The sequence below is a fragment of the Crinia signifera genome, chromosome 7, assembly GCF_055691185.1.
Source record: "Crinia signifera chromosome 7, ASM5569118v1, whole genome shotgun sequence".
Classification (NCBI taxonomy): Eukaryota; Metazoa; Chordata; class Amphibia; order Anura; family Myobatrachidae; genus Crinia; species Crinia signifera.
The window spans coordinates 189,162,003-189,182,137 of NC_139223.1; the positions used below are offsets into that span (position 1 = coordinate 189,162,003).

The window sequence follows — 20,135 nt, forward strand, 5'->3', positions numbered from 1 at the left end:
TTGCATAAAGGTCGACATGAGGAAGGTCGACTGGTCATAAGGTCGACATGGGTTTTTCACTGTTTTTTGATCCGAATGTCGACACAGTCGACATGGACACAGTTGGCAATGAGAATCGGACCCTCGCATCGCTCGCTTCGCTCGCAATGCTTCGGGCACGGTGCCTCGCTGCGCTCGGCACACTATTTTATTCTCCCACCACACCCTAGTGGATGGTAGGGCATGAAATACCGCCTGTCGGCACATGTCGGCTCAAAAAACAGTGAAAAACCCATGTCGACCTTATGACCAGTCGACCTTCCTCATGTCGACCTTTATGCAAATTCGACCTTAAGTCATGTCGACCTTGGCCCATGTCGACCTTAAGTCAGGTCGACCTTCCTGCCAGTCGACCTAGTGGGGTCGACCTAATGACTGTAGACCTAAATGCATTCTGACGAATGACCGCATCCCCCTCCAACATGACCCATTCCATTAGCTACAAAAAATCTCTGTTTTTGGACTTCCCTGCCAGTGGCAGTTGCAGAGGTGGGGCTGCAGCACACTCCAATCCGATGCGCACGAGACCACCGATCGGATCGGATGTCATAAACATTCAACTTGGACACTTTTCACCTATTTTCTCGGCCCGATCCATGGGAATCGGGTGAAAAGTGGCCTTGGGAGTCTTTACTCAGGCTGCAGTTGCAGAGGGACACAACAACCAATGGTTGCAATGTTCCTAGTAAACTGTGATTGCATCACAGTGTGATCACAAATGCAGGCAGGGAGTGGAATGCACCGCCTCCTAAATTTGCATTGTTTAATGATCGTATATGTTAAGATGCATCATATGCGATCCTTACTGAATTAAGCCCATTATATGCACAAAAATGACATAAGTAATTACCCGTGACCTTACATTACTACCCCTACATACACATGCACTACAGAAAATGTATGAAACAACACAACCAGAACTTAAGGTGCCCACACACGCACCGATCTCGGCGGTGCGATGCTATACGATGGGGTGCGCGCTCCCGCGGCACCCCATCGTACAGTACAAAATGTATGTGCTGCACATAATTTTTGTACTAGCTTTTTCTAGCATAGCATCGCATCGCATGCACATCGTATGCACAAGGCATACAATGCGATGCTATGTGTGCTAGTTAAGCCCACAACGCACGCCGGGATCGGTGCGTCTGTGGGCACCTTTACTGATCAATAGATAGTAAACAAGGCATCCCAGGGATCACTATACATGATCAAACACAGTTGGTGACAGGGACCATGGGCCTTATTCTAGTTCACTCTTTCTGACAAAATCCTTCTTAGATGGACAAAACCATGTGCACTGCAGGTGGGGCAGATGTTACTTGTGCAGAGAGAATTAGATTTGGTTGGGGTTTTACTTCAAAGTGAGATCTAAATAACTCACCCAAATCTAATTATCTCTGCACATTTTACATCTGCCCCCCCTGCAGTGCACATGGTTTTGTCCATCTAAGAAGGATTTTGGCCATACTTGCCTACCTGACCCTCTACATGCGGGAAAAAATGCTTTGCTCCTGGACTTCCCTGGTAATGTATGATTGCCAGCACCACAGGTGCTGGCAATCATACATTACCAGGGAAGTCCAGGAACAGAGCATTTTCTCCCGCATGGAGAGGGTCAGGTAGGCAAGTATGATTTTGTCAGAAAGAGTGAACTAGAATAAGGCCCCATGTTATGATGTGAGGGGGGAATATAGACAAGTGGGAAGCATACCTCCCAACTGTCCCGCTTATCGCGGGAATGTCCCGATATTTTGGGACATTCCCGTGTCCCTCCCGCCACCGGCAGTGTCCTGCGGTGGTGGGGGGGGGGGGGGTTGGGAGTCCCCCCTGTCGTCCGTGAATAGACGTTGTGCGCATGCGCACAGCATCTATTCTTGCAGGAAGAGGGGCTGGGGGCTGGCCAGCAGCTCACAGAGCTGCTGGACATGGCCCCACCGTGGTGAAAAACGGGGGCGTGGTCTCGCGGGAGCGCCGCGAGTATAGGCCATGCCCCCTTTCTGATAGGTCACGTCCCCAAAAAATCCGCCACACACCTTCGGCGCGCACTCTGTCCCACCACCGGGGTCCCGTATGTTGGGAGGTATGGTGGGAAGCATGTGGTAGACTGAGAAACATAGTAGTGATGTGAGATCTCATGCAGAAGGTTTAAGTGCTGTTTTTTTCTTTAATAGATGTAAAAAATTCACCAGCTCAGAACAGTGAGGCCAAGGGTTTGATTGCCTCACCTGGTTCACTCCCATGATCACACGGCCCCACCCACATGTTCTATCAGTAATAATGATTTTTTGTTTTAGGTGGTGAAATTTACCAAATCGTTTGAGCTGCTTTCTCCAAAATGCAGTGCTGATGCAGAGAGCAGGTAAGCCCATTGCATTTCATACTTTTATTTTAGAAAAGTTTTTTTACTGAGTCCTGTTGCAAATCATTACAACGCCCATCCTTACTCACTTTTTCTACCCAAAGCGGTGTTATAACTTTCAAGTTATTTCTCATAGCTTCCCAACAAGTTGTCAGTCACATAACCAGCACAGTCATCTTCTGATATGGGAACCATTGCATTACTCTGGTTGGTTGCTGATTAAATCTCCGCCCATTTAAACACTTAGAACGTCTCAAAAAATGAGTTGGACAGATGGACTGTGGTGCCAAGAGGGGAGGAAGGGGTACTCTTTACCTGGGCCTGTTGGAGGGGCCCGTGATTGCTGAGGGCCTCTTGCAGGGGGAATTTTGGAAAGGACAGAGATTATTGTCTGCTGCAGCTTCCTCTCTCCCCAGCCCAACACATGGTACAAGCTGCTGAGTGCCGGCTGAGGAGGGAGGCAGAAGCAATTATTCCCCTCTCTCCTTGTGCAATGTGTAGAGCGATTGCGTCACCTCCTCATCCTCCGCCACTGCTGCCCACCGCATTGGGGAATGGCACTATCCTAGTGCATCATGGGTGGCCGCTTCGTGGTCACACATGCATTTCAGAGGAAGGGGTCTTGCCACGCCTACCACTATTGGCCACACACCCTCCCTTTATCTGTGCCCAGCAAGTCTGATGGCGACCTTGATTATAGGGCTCACACACCAGTCAAAGGCATTTTAGAACATGATTGGAATAGAATTGAAACACGTCTATATATTTTTACTAGTTTCACTCTCCATGATTTTAACAGGAAGAATGAGTGTAAAAATGGCGCTCAGGTGATATACGATGTTCAATGAATGAGTTTTTTCTTTTTATAAACAAATGACGATTTATTTCATAAACAATTTCGATAAAAATCCAGATAATAAATAGGGCATTAAACACTTCAACAAAGATAAGCACAATAGGATTGAAAAATCCCAAACAGATGGAAAACCTCACCCTTGTATGGTGCTGCGGTGGACTATGCCAAATAGCAAAGTGTGGAAGCCGAGCTATTCTGCCCGGCGCCACCGCAGGAAATTTTGTCCCAGAAAGTGCTCGTGCAATAAAGTGTCCGTGCTGAAAGTGCTGCTGCCCACGATCCTTATCCAAGCTACGCTTTTCGGAGACTTATTCTCCTTCATCAGGTCTGGATAAAGATCTGTGCCATTAGTCCGTGTAATATGTATACCCCTCCTGTATGCTGGATGCGCCCCAGAAGGTGCCACTATATCGCGCCTTTTTTCGCAGACTGGAAGTCGTGTGCGTTCCACAAACTGACTTCCGCTTGTATTCCACTGTGGCATTCGTCACTTCCGTTTCCGGATTTCGGACATCCAAAGTTAGGTTTCTTATTGCCGGCGCTGGTTGTTTCAATAATGATCTGAGGGCAGGATGATATTTTTGTCCAGGCTTCTGTCTCCTCCTACCTTATACTGTATCTATGCCGTACTATGTATTGCGGCACAGTCCATCCCTATATCGGGAGTGCCTTGTAGGTTTTCTTCCATACTTCCTCCAAGGTTATCATATAAAAAAAATAGAAAAATAGAAAAATTAAATCTCATTAAAATACAATAAAAATTCATATGAAATCATGGATAAAAACTATTCTCAAAACCATTTCAGTTCAAAATCCGCATTGTGTTCATTGGGAAAGAGGGAATCCAGAGTGAAAATCCATTTTATCTCGCATTTTGCGAGTCTGCACTCTAGATCCCTACTTTTCCAATTGTTCCTTTCACTTCAAAGGTGGTCGCTTTTTTCTCATATGGCTCACCATTAGTGCTCCTGCACATAGCGCAGGAGCCACATTTGTGGAATCCTAGATTCCTTTTGCTACTCCCAGATTTTTTTTTAAGTGCACTGTTAACTAAAAAGTTTTTCAAGGATTGTGCTAGCCGGTATATAAATCTAGGTTTTTCTGGCATTACACCCCCCCCAAGATTGGGTCATCCTTTAAGATCTTCCAATTCTTTCTAAAAATGGACTCCACCTTCTTATGGTGTGAGCCGTATTGAGAAAAAAATGCACATTCTGTGAAGTTGTTTCTCTATTTACTTTGGATTTTTCTCTTAATAATTCTGACCTGTCTATCTCATTAATTTTTGATTTGGACTCCTCAAGGAGTTTTTCAGGATCTCCTTTTTTTGTTTTAAGGGTTTCAATTTCTGTTATCTGTTCTTTTAAAGTGCTTTCATTGGTGCAGTTTATTTTAAGGCGTTTGTATTGGCTTAAGGGTATATTTTCTAACCTTCTCTGATGGTGCTCACTATTGATGTTTATATAGGAATTGGAGTCTGTGATTTTCCTGTGAGTTTTCGTCTGGATCTTCCCAGATTCGATATAGATGACTAGGTCCAGAAAGACTAGATTTGTCTTACTGCTGTTAAAAGTAAGCACTATATTAAAAGAATTTTGATTTAAAAGTTCACAGAAAGACGAGGGTTTTTTCATCCCCTCTCCAGATAAAAAGCACATCATCTATGAAGCGCCACCAGGACACCAGGCCTGCCTTTCCCGCCAAACCCTCACTGACCACTCCAGTTTCCCAGAAGGCCATAACTAGGGGCAAACCTGGTGCCCATGGTGGTGCCCTTAATCTGTAAAAAGTAGCTCCCGTTAAAATATAAATAATTGTTTTTTAGAATAAAAGAGATGGCTTCTAAAATGACATTTCTTAATTCAATCGAACATATACTTTCATTTAAAAAATATTCAATTGCCTCCTGCCCCTTTTCCCAATCTATTATGATATATAATAAATTTTCAATACATCTCCTGTGTCTTTAAGAAATGAGGATGTCTTGGTTACTAGTGGCTGAAGATAAAAATCTACAACAGCTGACAGATAGGAACTTATACTACAGGTTCCCATTATTATGGGGCACCCAGATGGTTTAGTAAGATGTTTATGTATTTTGGGCAATACATAGATAGTCGGAGTTCATGTATTTGTAATATTTATATACTCCAACTCTGCCTTTGTCAGAACACCCTTGTCAAACGCTTTTTTTGCGAGGTCTTGTAAACCCTTAACAACATTTTGGGTGGGGTCGCTTTTAAGTTTCTTATATGTCAGATTATCACCTAATTGTCTTTCAATTTTATTTATATAATCCACTTTGTTCATGACAATGACACCACCCTTGTCAGTGGCTTTAATGATTATCTCCTCATTATTCCTGAGTGATTCAATAGCTTCCCATTCTTTTTGCTTACATTTTTCTTTTTAATAGTTTCTACTTTTCTCAGTTCTGTACTTACGATAGAATTGAAGCATTCCTCCTCCTTTAACATGTTTCGGGTAAAACTTTGATTTACATTTAAATCGAGTATTTCCCTATTATAAGCCCTAGTATATTGCCCTAGTATATTGCCCAAGTATAAAGGATTCACAGGAATCTACAGTAGATCCAAGTGAAGTAAATGAGGGAAATACTTGATTATTGTTGTTATGGAGACCGCTTGGTGCGGCATCCATAGTGAGGCTTGGCTCCCTGGAAAAGGCCACGTGTGTGGCGATGGTTGATGACATCAGAAGAAGGGGCTGACTGAGTATTTGAATATTTTACACAGTGAGTGTCATTTGATCCCTAAAGACAGGCTTAATAGCCTGAAACATGTCGGATTGACTTTGAAATAAAGTTTGCACGAGTCTGACTGGTACAAAATCCGTGAGTGCCGCCTGATTATCATTCCACAGTTTCTTATATAGTCCCCTAAATCACAGATCTTTAGAACAAAATATTTCATCATGGTTATCTCCCCTAGAACATTTGTGCAGAGCTCGTCTCTTCTTTGTTTTGCATGATGTTACACAAAATGTGAAGGCTCATTGATTTCCTTTGCGAAACTGTTAAGGGCTTATAAAATATTTATCTTGCTTTTCTACCATCACACTTCTAAGTATCTCTGCAGTGTGTTGTACACTACGGTTTGCAAGAAATTGATACAGTTGAGATTGCGTAAAATTCACCGAGCCTTCAGATTTCTAATGACTAGTTTAGAGTAAATTACTGCAGTATCACAACCCAACAAAAAAACCCACATTGTTTATTTGCCATGGAAATGTAAACTAATCTAGGGTATTTTGTGGGTTTCTGCATTAAAATAAATGTACAGATGGAGTGCCTCTCTTCTTTGTGTCTCCGCTGGATATCGCCGGCGCACAGGCACTCCATCTTAGTGGGACGAGCGTGCGTCTCACTCGTACGCGCATCCCAGTTTCAGGACGGCGCCACTGTGGGTCCCTGCCCATCTCCACTTCAGGGAGATGGGCAGGGATAGGGGGGACAGCGGGACGGCGAGGGACACCGGGGGAGGTGGCGGAGCCATGGGACGCGTGTGAGCGCCGGCCGCTGGCGGGGGCTTGCGATAGAATCACCAGCCCCTGCAAGAAACAGGCCGACTCCATCTGTAAGTAGTTTTTTTGAATCTAGTTCTTGAGATAATAATGGATACTCTCAACTAATAGAGAACTTAGCCATAATACGTGTTTATGGGAATCTACCTGACAGCCCTAGAAGGTGAGAAATGTAAATATTCTAGGACGATGTTCACTCAGAATTATTAGGCATATACCCCCTTTGTATATAAGTAATTGGCCACTGATAGTTGGAAGTTGGGCCGTTCGCATTGGTTCTTGTCTATGTATTTTAAAATATAGAGCCAATCTAGAAAAGACGATGTCATATATACGGAATCAGCACTACACAGTCATTGCTCTATTAAAAATGATGGTTGGTCAGTGTTACAGGTGGAGCCATCCTCATCTAGCCCTTTAATAGGAATAAGTGAGTAATGGGATTACTCTGCTAATCCCCTACTGTATTGTTATAAGTATTGTATTGCAGCTGAGAGCAATAGGCCTTGGATAGCCATGGCTCACCATGGCTATCCAGAGATGGGTAGATGAGGATGGCTCCATCTCTGTATCTATATTTTACAACTAGCTATGCAAAATGTGTGATTGTGCAGTATCTATAAAGTCACAGGAAAAAACTGCACAAAGGGACAGATAATAATTTGTATACAATTTTTTTAAACTAATCACATAACTACTGGTCAGTAAACATTCATATAAAACAATTAAAAGAATATACAAATGAAAAGAAAAAAAAAAAACACATCATAAAGTTATTAAATTACCTTTTTTTTCCTCTCTTTGGGCCTTATTCTGGTCTGTGCGGACGGAGCCGAATATGCGGGCAGGACCGTGCGTCCTAAACCCCGCCTTTCGTACGGATCGCTCACTCCGTCCGAATGCGGTAAGAAGCTGTCCGAACAGACCGCAAGTGTATTTCTCATGAATACACCTCCTCCATCTCAGGGAACCTCCCCCATCATTCGATGGTCGCAGACCATCGAATGCAGGACCGAGTGGTCAGGCAGCTCCCGCAACCTCAGACCACACGGGCATTTCTCCGTGCAAAAGCAGGGATCTGGGCGGGCAGCTGACATCCGGCAATGTCATATATCCGCCCCCTACACGTGCATTACCATACGTACGCCCAGCGTTTTCATGGGAATGCCCATGAAACGCGGGGTGTAAACATATGGTAATGAGCCCAAACAGCCCTTCACGCCCCTCTCCACCCCCTGTTCGTAGTGTACACATTTCATGCGGAATTTGGACGTGCGTCCCGTTCGCACATGCGCAGAGACGCCTCTGCACATGCGCAAACACTAAACATCGGCGGACCGACCGCACGCGGATATTACCGAACCAACCAGAATAAGGGCCTTTATTAGAAGAGTTGAGCATTCCCTCAAAACAGATGCAAGGGGAAGGATAATCTAACTTTAAATGTAAAAAAGAAGTGGTATAACTATAATCTTTATAATTGTTTGATTAGGCATATGATTAATATTAATTATTAGTATAAAGGAACAAATTAAAAACCATTATCCCTGGGTAAGGTGAATTGAATGGTTTGCATAATACAGTTTGAGTATCCCTTATTAAAATGCTCGGGACCAGAAGAATTTTGTATAACGGATTATTCCGTATTTTGCAATATTTTCACATCTCTTATATATTTAGCCAGATCTGTCACTTATCCCCTGTGTAGCTAACGCTCCCGCCCAGCTGGATACACAAACCCGCCCCCCCTAGGGAAAAGACCAGTGTTTTATCTGTATGACGTTTTCATGTGTATGACGTTCCACCCCCTTGACATCACCTCCCCCCGCCCAGCCAGAGCTACATACACACCCACCATCCACCATTACTCCACAGCCACCATCCACCATTACTCCCGCACCCCCCCTCTGCCAGCAAACCCCCCCCCAACACCCACGACCCCCCTCCCACGATTCGCGGCACCCCCGCGACCCCCCCTCCCCCCATTCGCAGGACCCCCGCGACCCCCCCCCTCCCCCCATTCGCGGACCCCCCCCCCCGCAATTCGCAGGACCCCCACGACCCCCCCTCCAGCGATTCACGGCGCCCCCCTCACATGATTTGAGGACCCAAGCCCCCACCCGCGATTCACGGCACCCCCCGCGGACCCCCTCCTGCGATTTGCGGCCCCACGCGACCCCCCCTCCCGTGATTTGTGGCACCCCCCGCAATTCATGCCACCACCGCACCCCCTCCCGCGATTCGCCGCGCCCCCCTCCTGCGATTTGCAAACCCCCGCCCCCTCCTGAGATTCACGGCAACACCCCCCCCCCCCACTGCGATTTGCGGACCCCCTCCCGCGATTTAACGGCACCCCACAGCACCTCCGGCGCCCCCTCCCGCGACTTGGGGAACCCCCGTGACACCCCCCCCCCCCCCAGCGATTCACACACCCCTCCCACGATTCACGGCACCCCCCCCCCGAACACGCCCTCCCGCGATTCGCGGCCCCCCACGACCCCCCCTCCCACGATTCATGACCCCCCGCGCCCCCCTCCCGCGATTCGCAGACCCCCACAACCCCCCTCCCGCAATTTGCAGACCCCCCTTCAAGGCCCCCCACTGCCAGAAGTGTCCCCACGGTCCTCTGCACCAGCGCCACAACTTTTATCAATGTCTTGCCCACATACCACTATTATACAGCCTCCTGCTCTCATGCACCCTCACTCCCTCCCAGTGCGAGGAGACGGTCACCCACTGCCGGGAGCTGCATACTGTCCCCCACCATCCTCCAGTTCTAGGGATGCCCATTGACCATCAATGATTTCAAATCATCGATGGTTTATGGCCGATGTTGAATACTTTTGCCATCGATGTGGGAGGACCAGATGGTTTCCCTACATCAATGGCAAAGGAGAACCAATCAAGTTTCAAATTTTTTTAAGGTGCCGGGACACGGAGCATAGCTCCGCCCCCCCACACCCGGAAGTCCCGCCACCGAGTTCTGATTGACCCACGGCCTATTCAGTCAGATATATTGGATGACCATCGATAGCTACAACAATCGATGGTTATCCAAGTAATATGTTACTGCTATCGATGGCATGGTGCAAAATCGCCATCAATGCCAACCATCGATGGCGTCTGCACCAATGCCCATCCCTACTCTGCAACAGCCAAAAACCTTTACTACCCCTCATGCCCACACACCTCTATCACTGCCTTGCCTCCTGTTCTCCTGCCCCGTAACTTTCGCCAGTGGGAAGCCGCTCACCCTGTGTTGCCCACATTCCCCTATCATGCTTTACCACCCAGCCTCCTGCTCTCATGCACCCTAACTCCCATCCAGTAGGAGGAGACACTGACTCAGGGCCATCGTCCTGTACTCCTGTGCTGCCACGCTGGACCCTCACCCACTGGCAGAAGCTGCACAGTGTCCCCCACCCTCCTCTTTAGTCCCCCTTATGCCAACACACCCCTATCACTACCCAGCTTCCTGCTCTCCTGAACCGTAACTTCCACCACTAGGGAGTCGCTGACGCTGTGTTGCCCACATACCCCTATCATGCCTCATAGCCCAGCCTCCTGCTCTCATCCACCCTAACTCCCACCCAGTAGGAGGAGACACTGACTCAGGGCCACCTTCCTGTACTCCTGTGCTGCCACGCTGGACCCTCACCCACTGGCAGAAGCTGCACAGTGTCCCCCACCCTCCTCTTTAGTCCCACTTATGCCCACACACCCCTATCACTACCCAGCCTCCTGTTTTCCTGTGTCGTGACCTCCGCCAATGGGGTGCCGCTGACTCAAAAACACCCTACTATACTATTGCGCACACACACACCTAAACAACACGCACGCACCCCCCCACACCCACAAATGTCACTGTACCCTCCACACTATCAATGTACATCTTACTCTGTAACCGCTTTTTAATTAAATAAAACAATACACACCCCCTTCCAAATCATATGCTCTCTATTTAACACATTTCACCTGTAACTCAAGTTGCAATACAGGCATCTTACATACAATTCTAACCATATTTCTCATATACAAATGTTCACAAATTAAGGGGGCGCAGCCCCTTACGACGGTGTGAAGAGCGCCCGTAGGGCGCGATGAATCATCTAGTTTCAATTAAGTATTTTGAGGTATCTTGCATTTATGTTGTTTAAACACATCAAACACGGGATACTCAACCTGTACAACAATTCCATGTTGTATTATGCATTGCGGCAGCAATGAGATTGGCTACACTTTTAGTAAGCATTAAGCTGGTCACATGTACTGTTATGGTTAGCCAACATTCATTTTGAAGTGGGCCTTAAACTCTGTGATCTCCCTGGCCAAATTGTGATCATATTTCCTGAACAGATCCAGATTCATAATGAATGCATCAACTTGTCCTTTGGTGTCACCAGCTGTTCGCTTTGGCACACCCCTCTGATGCTGTACTACCCCTTGGCTTCTTACCTAGAGTGGCATCTTCGGTACTTGTGTAGTTTCACGGTGGCACTTCCCTATGGATTGCATTGTATGCAAATTGCATGCAATCGATACGCGATGCGATTTAGCACACCCCCACTATCCACGTCAGCCCGAAGCGTGGCAAGCACATCGAGCCCTGCGAGGGGATGCGGTACGCTTCCTCCCGACTTGTTCATACCCCCTCTATCCACATCGCATGGAGTTGATTTTGTAATGCGTGGTGAGCGGTCGCGGAAAACGAGCCTGAAGGGTGGTGAGCAAAGCGAGCCCTGTGGGGGGACATGGATTACTTGACATGTGTTTTCCTTGTCCCCTTGCGGGGCACGCTGCGTTCGCCACGCTTCGGGTTCGGTGGCTCGCTGCACTCGCCACACTTTATAAGATCAACTCCACTCTGATGTGGATATTGGGGGTATGAACAGGTTGGGAGGACACGTACCACGATGTGGATACTGGGGGTGTGCTAAATCATACAGTGGATCGAATTGTATGCAAATTATATGCAAATATGGCATGCTGCCACCCACTGCTTTGTGGCATATTGTGAACTTGGGATGGAGTGGAGGAGAGGGGCTCAAATAATATTTTTGCTTATGGGCCAACCATTTACCAGTTCCGCCACTGCCTGCGTTCTAGATGATGACAACCTAGAACATACTTGCATACCCTCCTGGAATGGACGGGAGGCTCCCAAAATTCGGGTCCCCTTGCTGGTAATAATATACCATTCGCACAGGTGACATTCCCCTTTAACAATTATTATGCTGCAGAATTTTAACTAATTGCTGACTGCCTACGGATTATCAAAAAGTTTTGATCTATCTCATTATATTCTGAGCAATGTGTAGCTTACTTTTGTCATATGCACTTGTACAGAAGAGCCTGACATTAAACAAATGACTCTCACATAGAACCATTGTTTTGACTTGTTATATAACATTGTGTGACATCTAAAATACTTGAGAACTTTTATCTCCAGCTAAATATTTGTCACGTTCATTTTACTTAAAAAAATTGTATTATGAAACCCTTTGTGCTGACTTATCACAGAGGTGGAAGAGGCTTATGTTGTAAGGGAACAGGCTGTAAAGCTTTCCTAAGGGGGAGAAGTATCAAGCTTTGGGAAATGCATCAAGCCTTGGTGAGAGATAAAATGAAAAGCTGATAGTACAAAACAGCCAACCAGCTTTTTCATGTCATTTATCTATCACAATCTATGAAATTACAGTTCAAAGCTGATTGGTTGCTTTGGGGGGACTACTACACTCTTTCCAAGGCTTGATAACTCTCCCCCTCAATGTTAAACAAAGTCGTTGGTGGCATCGGCGGAAGCTACTGATGAATTGGCGGCGGCATTTACAGCTCGGAAACATGACTGTTGGTTCTGGTGTGGCCCCTTGAAGAACATGAGAAGCTCCTGGGCAGCAATGCAGACATAACTGTTGTAATAGATTCTAACATCTCATACACATGTATTCAATGGGGCCGGCGAGGGTTTTTTTTATGGCGCGGATGGCTTGTTTTTGACGAGAAACCCCCCCCCCCCCCCCCAAACAAAAAAAAAAATTAGCCATCCTCGCCGTTTAACCCCCTTACGGGCAGCTCACCCTATTCTATGTTCCGGGGGAAGCCTCACCACCAGAGGACAGCGAGGATTCCCCTAATGGCGAGGTTTGCTGCATATAGCCACAAGCTTCACCATTTTGACAGCCGCATATGCCATTTCCACCTCACTTTTTTACAACTAGCCGGAGAGCATACAATATACCACATAAGTACCTCTGGAGACAGAAAGCATCTTAGTATTGCAGCAGGGATGAATAGAGGAGATGTCTGGATACTGTCAGCGTCTTATAAGTAATAGAAGCCGGGAATCAGTAGATGAGTGGCTAGAAAGCCGGGCAGCAGAAGATGAACGGTTGAGATTCAGATAGCGGGTACACACTGACGAGCAGTGGAATCCGGATGACGATTACTCGCTGGATAGTGACTGGAATATGGAGGATGAATATTCACTGAATATTAGTTGGAGGATGAATACGAATCTATGCTGGATGGCCGGTCAGCAGCTGTGGCTAGATGATTCTGAATTGCCGGACAACGGCAGGTGATCAATAGCGCAGGTTGCAGGTACAGGTCTGGATAACAACAGGAGCCTAGAAGCATCAGATATGACAATCAACGTCAAGGACAATGACAAGTCAGAGACAAGGAACCAGGTCCAATCAGCAACATTTCTCAAGGCAACTTCCTGTTGCTCAAGCAGGATATTGAATCTCCTTCCCAAACATGGATAGGCAGATTTACAGGGTGGTAATTGTAATCTCAGGAGTGGATTTAGAGTATTACAGTGAGAGTTCAAATGGTGAATGCTGAACTGCTGCTAGCAGGGAAGCTAAGGGGTTACAGCTATCAGAACACTGGACTAGAGACTCTCAGGTGTGTAATCAGGGAGAGCTGAGCCTGGTTTCACACACAATGATTGCAGCCTAGGTTCAGGCTAACTGAATCCAGGCAGAATACACTGAAAGACCATGCAGAAACTGACGAACAGAAGAACAAACACCCAGGTTCGTGATATAGGGGTAAATTTACTAAAACTACCAATTAAAAAAAGGTGATGTTGCCCATAGCAACCAATCACATTTTGTGTATCAATGTGTGTGTACAATGCAATAGACAAATGATATGATTATGCCCATAATATTTCTATTGCATCCTAGAAAATGATAGACAGAATCTTGGTTGGTTACTATAATAAATTTACCCCTGAGTGCTTAAAGTGTGCACTTGCATTTTCTCTTTTTTTTCTGTGTGGCATTACAAGGCTCAAGGGGTAGGGCCAGATGTACTAAGCCTTGAAAAGTGGTAAAAAAGGAGAGTTATAAACCACCAGCCAATCAGCTCCTGTCTGTCATTTTTCAAACCCAGCCTGTAACATGGCAGTTAGGAGCTGATTGGCTATCACTCTTCATTTTCACTATTCAAGCTTAGTACATATGGTCCTTTATTATTCAGTTGTGGCCATTTTCAACCAGTTATAGGTTATGTTTCGCCTGTAATTTGCTACACTAGCGTAAGTGGCATGCTAGAGATATAAAAATATCTATATAGAGATATTTAGCTATTAATTACCACTGAAAGAACCTGGGTAATATTTTGGCCTGGCATGAAGTCACTTTAGTTTAAGGTCCTATGCATGCCTTAAGGTTATAGTATACAGCATCGACCATGGTCGACCACTAGAGGCTGACGGCACCAGGATTCAGCCTGGTCAGATAAGTCCTGAAGGGGGGGGGGCCTTTATTGGGGGGGTCCCCACTCCCCCATGGCCCCTGGCCAGGCTGACTGGTCGGTAGGGTGATGTTTTGGTCGCGGGACCTTATATAAAAAGTGTCCCCAGGCTGTGACTTTACCCTGCTTGCTGGTTTGGCCTGGGGCTGTTTCTTAAAATATGGGGGACCCCTAGTCATTTTGTCCCCCGTATTTTGGGAACCAGCCCCGGACCTGGAGCCTGGGGCTGGTTTTAAAAAATTGGGGAACTCCTATTTGTCGGGTTTCCTGATTTTTTTATTACTGGCCCCGGCTCTTTCAGCCTGGTGCTGGTTACAGCTGTGGGGGGGACCCCACGCTGTTTTTTTTAATTTATTTATTAATTTCTCTATGTTTTTTACACTGAAGCCTGCACGGATCTGACTGATCCGTGCAGGCTAAAGCCAAATTCGATAGGAAAATAAAGTGTATTTTCCTGCCGTACATTCGTGGCCGTTTTACACTAATTAGCGGCCGTATTTTCAATACAGCCGCTTAGTAAATCAGGAACCACCATTCTTTTGAATGGTGATTTCTGTCGTATTCTTTCGATGGTGTATTCATTCGTATTTGTAAATACAAATACGAATGTCCCAACCTTAAGAATACGAAAATACATATTTTTGCCATAGATTTTTTTTTTTTTGTAAATTTCCCCCTTTGTCTCAACATCTCTATAAACAACAGTAGTATAGCACTACGTAAAGTACAGATAAATGTGCTCTAGGGCATAATAACAGCAATGGACTTGTGCAAACCAAGCCAGGAATAGGAGCTACTTACATAATGCGCTACACATCAGTCAATGCATCTTTCACAACACTATGTGGCAGGTTGCTAGAATTCAGTCATGTGATTTCTCACACATTAACATTATGTGAAACCAATGTAACAAGTGTTTTAAATAAATGTCTTCAAAATGTATCTGGCGACTTTATTGAAGATGACACGGAAATAACTTTTCACTTGTTTAAAAAAAAATAGACTTGTTTTATATATTTGATGATGCAACCCGGGCTCTTAAATATAAGTACATTAAAGATTATAGATGGAGAATTGCTGTAAAAGCACAAGGCCGTAAGTTAATTTAGAGTCCTTATATAGGATGGCAGAGGGCTATTTCTAATAATAAATAAGTAGTAGTCTTTACAATAACATGGAGGATTTAGGGGTATATTTACTAAAGTGTGTTTTTTTTATCAACTCCGCAGCTAGACTTATCTTCCTCACCTACCGCTTCACCTCTCTGTGCTGGCTCCTGTTCCCATCCAGAATCCTCTCCAAACTCCTCACCCTTACACACTGGCGAATCTAGAACTTTGCTAATGGGTGGTCCCAGATTCAACTCAATGCTGTAGTAGGGCAGGGGGTGTGGTCTCATAGAAAGGGACATGGCTAAGTGCCGCTCCTGCAAGCCACTCCCCCGTTATACATGTAACAAGGGAGATAAAACAAACCTGCTTAACTACAGCAGCAATTTACCTGTTGTGACGGCAGCTTTACACCCGTCCGCCCGCCGATCGGCTTCCGCTGGCTCTGCTGCTGCACTACGACCCAGCTTATTTCAACTGCACAAGCGGGGCGGGCAGCCAGCGGATGACTCAGCGGAGGAGGACAGTCTTCCGGCGGCAGTATCCTGTAGTAACAGCGGGACGAGCCGTGCAGCTCCCCCTGTAAAAATGTCCCTGTCCGGCGGCACAGTGGGAGCAGGTGGCTCAGCGCTCAAAAACATGAGCATAGCCGCTGCTGCCTTCAAGTGCCCTAATGTTAGCAGCCGGATCTAATGGGTGGTCCGGTGCACCCCCGGACCACCCCTTAGATTCGCCTATGCCCTTACATACAATGGCTTCTATAATTCCACTGCTCTTTACATCTCCAACCTCATCTTCCTGCATACTCGGACGATACAAAACTTAGCAAAGTCATCAAATCACCAGAAGATGTCACCATGCTTCAAAATGATCTTGCAATTCTAGATGAGTGGGCAAAAAAATGGAAGATGAGGTTCAATGTAGATAAATGTAAGGTTATGCACCTTGGGAGACACAACCAGTGTGCAAGTTACAACCTTAGCGGAGAGGAACTGGGTAATTCCATACTTGAAAAGGATCTAGGAGTCCAAATAGACAGCAAACTAGGATGTAGTGCCCATTGTAATGTAGCTACAAAAAAGGCCAACAAAATTCTGGCATGTATTAAGAGGGGAATGGAAACTAGGGACTCAAGGGTAATTATGCCACTATATAAAGCATTGGTGAGACCTCACCTAGAGTACGGAGTACAGTTCTGGGCCCCACACTATAAAAAGGACATCATAGAATTAGAAAAAGTCCAAAGGCGAGCAACAAAGCTTATTAGGGGAATGGAGAATTTAAGCTACGGGGAGAGATTAAGCAATTTGGGACTATTTACATTAGAAAAGAGACGTTTAAGGGGGGACATGCTCAACATGTACAAGTATATCAAGGGCCAATATAAGGAACTGTCACACACCCTATTTTCTACTAGAAAGGAATCTAGGACGCGAGGGCATGAGTATAGATTAGAAGAAAAAAGATTTCATTCAGCTAGTAGAAAGAATTTCTTTACGGTCAGAACAGTCAAACTCTGGAACTCTCTTCCCAGAGAGGTGGTAATGGCTGGCTCATTAAATGCGTTCAAGGCAAAGTTGGACAAACATTTACTGGAGAAAAACATCCATGGGTACAAATAAGAAATATAATTTGTCTGTAAAATACCAGAACCTACCAAATCAGCAATGGATATCTATACCAGGTTGAACTAGATGGACGCAAGTCTTTTTTCAGCCTTACCTACTATGTAACTATGTAACTCCTTCCTGTCCCGTTTGGTCGGCCAATTACAGTATTGGCAATATTGCACCAGTTGTAGGAGACTTATTGCTGCCACCACTATCCTGTGTTTTTTTTTGTGTGGGGCTTCATAAGCACCTCTTTCCTGGTGACTGTGGTTTGTTTCTCCTACTTTTGGCCTTCAGTCAGAATGCAGACGCAGGGGGCTATTCTGATTTATCAGCTCGGATGCGAATTCGCATCCTTGCGAGTCAACCAGATCCCGCCTTGTGAATGGTGGTACGCCGGCCCACGGTTCGTAAGGTGTGTATGTTCGCACTGGCTGTGAATGGATGTTTGACATAAACATCCATTCCCAGCCTGCAGGGGAACACCCACATCATTCGATGGTCGCCGCCCCAGGCCCCCACACCCTCCACCCGCAAGGATAACTAATATGGATAACATGAGGGGCTTGCCCTCTGTATGGGCTCCCTCCTACACACACTTTTCTTTCTCATTGGCTGGTTTCCGCTACAGACTCTTGTCAGCATATAGTGTACATAGGCCCATCTCTGGGAAAATGGCGTGGCTGACATTTTCCTGGTGATTTCTGGAAACATGGCATCTGAGCCTGTTTCCGGTGATACCTGCAATGCAGATATAGAGGTATGTATTTTGAAGGGGTGCAGGGTTTGCGGTGTGGGCACCCCAAGAGTCAGCTGCCTGTACCCTGATAGATTTCACAAGACTGTGATTTAGTTCCATGAAAGTTGGTAATATTTTGCATTCCCGGGGTTTCACTTGTATCTATGAGCAGAATCGTCTTCAAGTGCATTATTCTTATGAGTTGATCATTTGTTTAACAGGAAACATGCTCCTGAAAAAATTGTTTTATTAAAATGGGTATACAGTGTGGTCTTATTCTTCTCGGATGCCCGAGAAGATCACATGCCAGCTACAGATCACATGCTAGCGAACAGACTGTGGGCGGCGGGGGTTGGGGGGGGCCCTTTGGCAAGTATGTGCAACCTAGCAAACAGGTCTGAATAAGACCCAAAAGGAGGAAACTATAACAACTTATACAACTTGTTCACTGTTGGATAATCTCCTCAATAACTCAGTGCTGTCCATGGTTCTGAAGGAAACAGTATACTGCCTATGTAAGACCGAGCAGTGAGCCATATATCAGCCAGTTACAGAGGCCCTTATTCTGGTTGACTCGCAAGGCTGCTACATTCGCAGCCTTGTGGGTCCCCCAGACGCCGCCCGACGGCCCCCCCCCTTGGAACGGGGGTTCGCCCACACAGCTGCAAATGCATATTTAACATTAACATCCATTTGCAGCCTATGGGGGAAACTCCCACATCGTTTCAATGATGTAGAGGTTGCACGCATATCTAAGGGACTCTCTGGTCACTTAGATTTGTGTTCACCCTCGACAGGAACTGGGCGGGCAGCTGGTGGTGTAAGCTTCCTGGCCCCCACACCCGCGTCACCGGGCAATTTGCATGAGGACACCCAGTATTTTCATGGGAACGCCCTTGTAACCCATGGGGGAATCCCCCGGCCCGCCGCCCCTGGCCTCCAGTCTTTGGTGGGTACGCGCACCGAACACTCTGTTCGCTGTGACAGCAAGCACCTTGCATCTGCAAATGCGCAGAAATGCGTCTGCGCATACGCAAAACATCGGGGGGACTGAACGAATTAGAATAACCCCCAGAGTGTGAGACTGCAGCACAGGTGCTCACAAGCCCATTTGGTGGACGGATCTTACAAGTGTAATTGTGGTTGACTTGTGCTCAATACGGCTTCAGGTCCTAATGAGGGTAATTTGTCCATTACTTCAATATTTTGGAAATAATCCCATTATTGACTGGCTGTGTTACTGGTGGTAGTTTTTTTTACGTATTTATATTTTCTAAGACTCAGTATATGCTGAAAATACTCTCTGAAAATATTTAATACAGATATTATTTAACATAGAGGGATTTTCCGTGGCTGCGCGATATGTGAGTTATAGTGGGATGATGCAGGTATAAATCATCGGATTTGATCAGGTTCCCATCTGTCGCCCAGCACCATCAGACATCTGACTATTAGCATGCAGACATGAAGAGCAGCATATAATGGGAAATAAAAATGAATAAGGACGGTCATAAAATGCAAAGTAATTAAACTATCTTAATTATTGTCACGGACTGTGCGCCTGATTTGATGTATACGCAAATATGTAAGCGGCTTCATCTCACTATTTGTTTCGATCCAAGTGAATTAAAGGACATCTGACATCACAACCACGTGACACCCGATGGCAAGGGGAGGATCAAGGACAGTAGGCTAGCGTTTTCACTATCCACCTCAACATCTATTCTCTTGGTAGTTAGCAAAGCAACCACTGAGCCTGAAGTGTATCAGGTCTACCATCAGGTCTAGCCAATCCCTGGCCTGGTGACCAGTGTTATGTACCGGAGATCGTGACACTAATTCTCTCTGCGCATGTTATATCTGCCCCACCTGCAGTACACATGGCTTTGTCCATTTGAAAAGGAATTTGCCTTTGCGAGTGAACCAGAATAAGGGCCCTAGTGTAGTCTCAAAGATCCACACGACTCAGAATAAAGGCATAGACTCAAGTTAGCATTCCATTTGCAATTCATCCAAATCTGAATGCGACCATGTTCGGATCTGCTTGTCACTGAGAATCGGGCCTTAGGATGGTAACAGCCTGACTATCTGACAGGTTTGTATTAGCATCAGA

General features: G+C 46.0%; 1 protein-coding gene across 1 annotated transcript in view; it reads left to right on the forward strand.

The window, feature by feature from the left end:
• PDE11A (phosphodiesterase 11A) overlaps positions 1–20,135 on the forward strand; it is a 383,685-nt gene that overhangs the window by 184,057 nt on the left and 179,493 nt on the right. Inside the window, exon 5 of the mRNA XM_083154719.1 lies at positions 2,337–2,401. Within this exon, the coding sequence (XP_083010845.1) occupies positions 2,337–2,401 (65 nt within the window). The remainder of the gene's footprint in view (positions 1–2,336; positions 2,402–20,135) is intronic.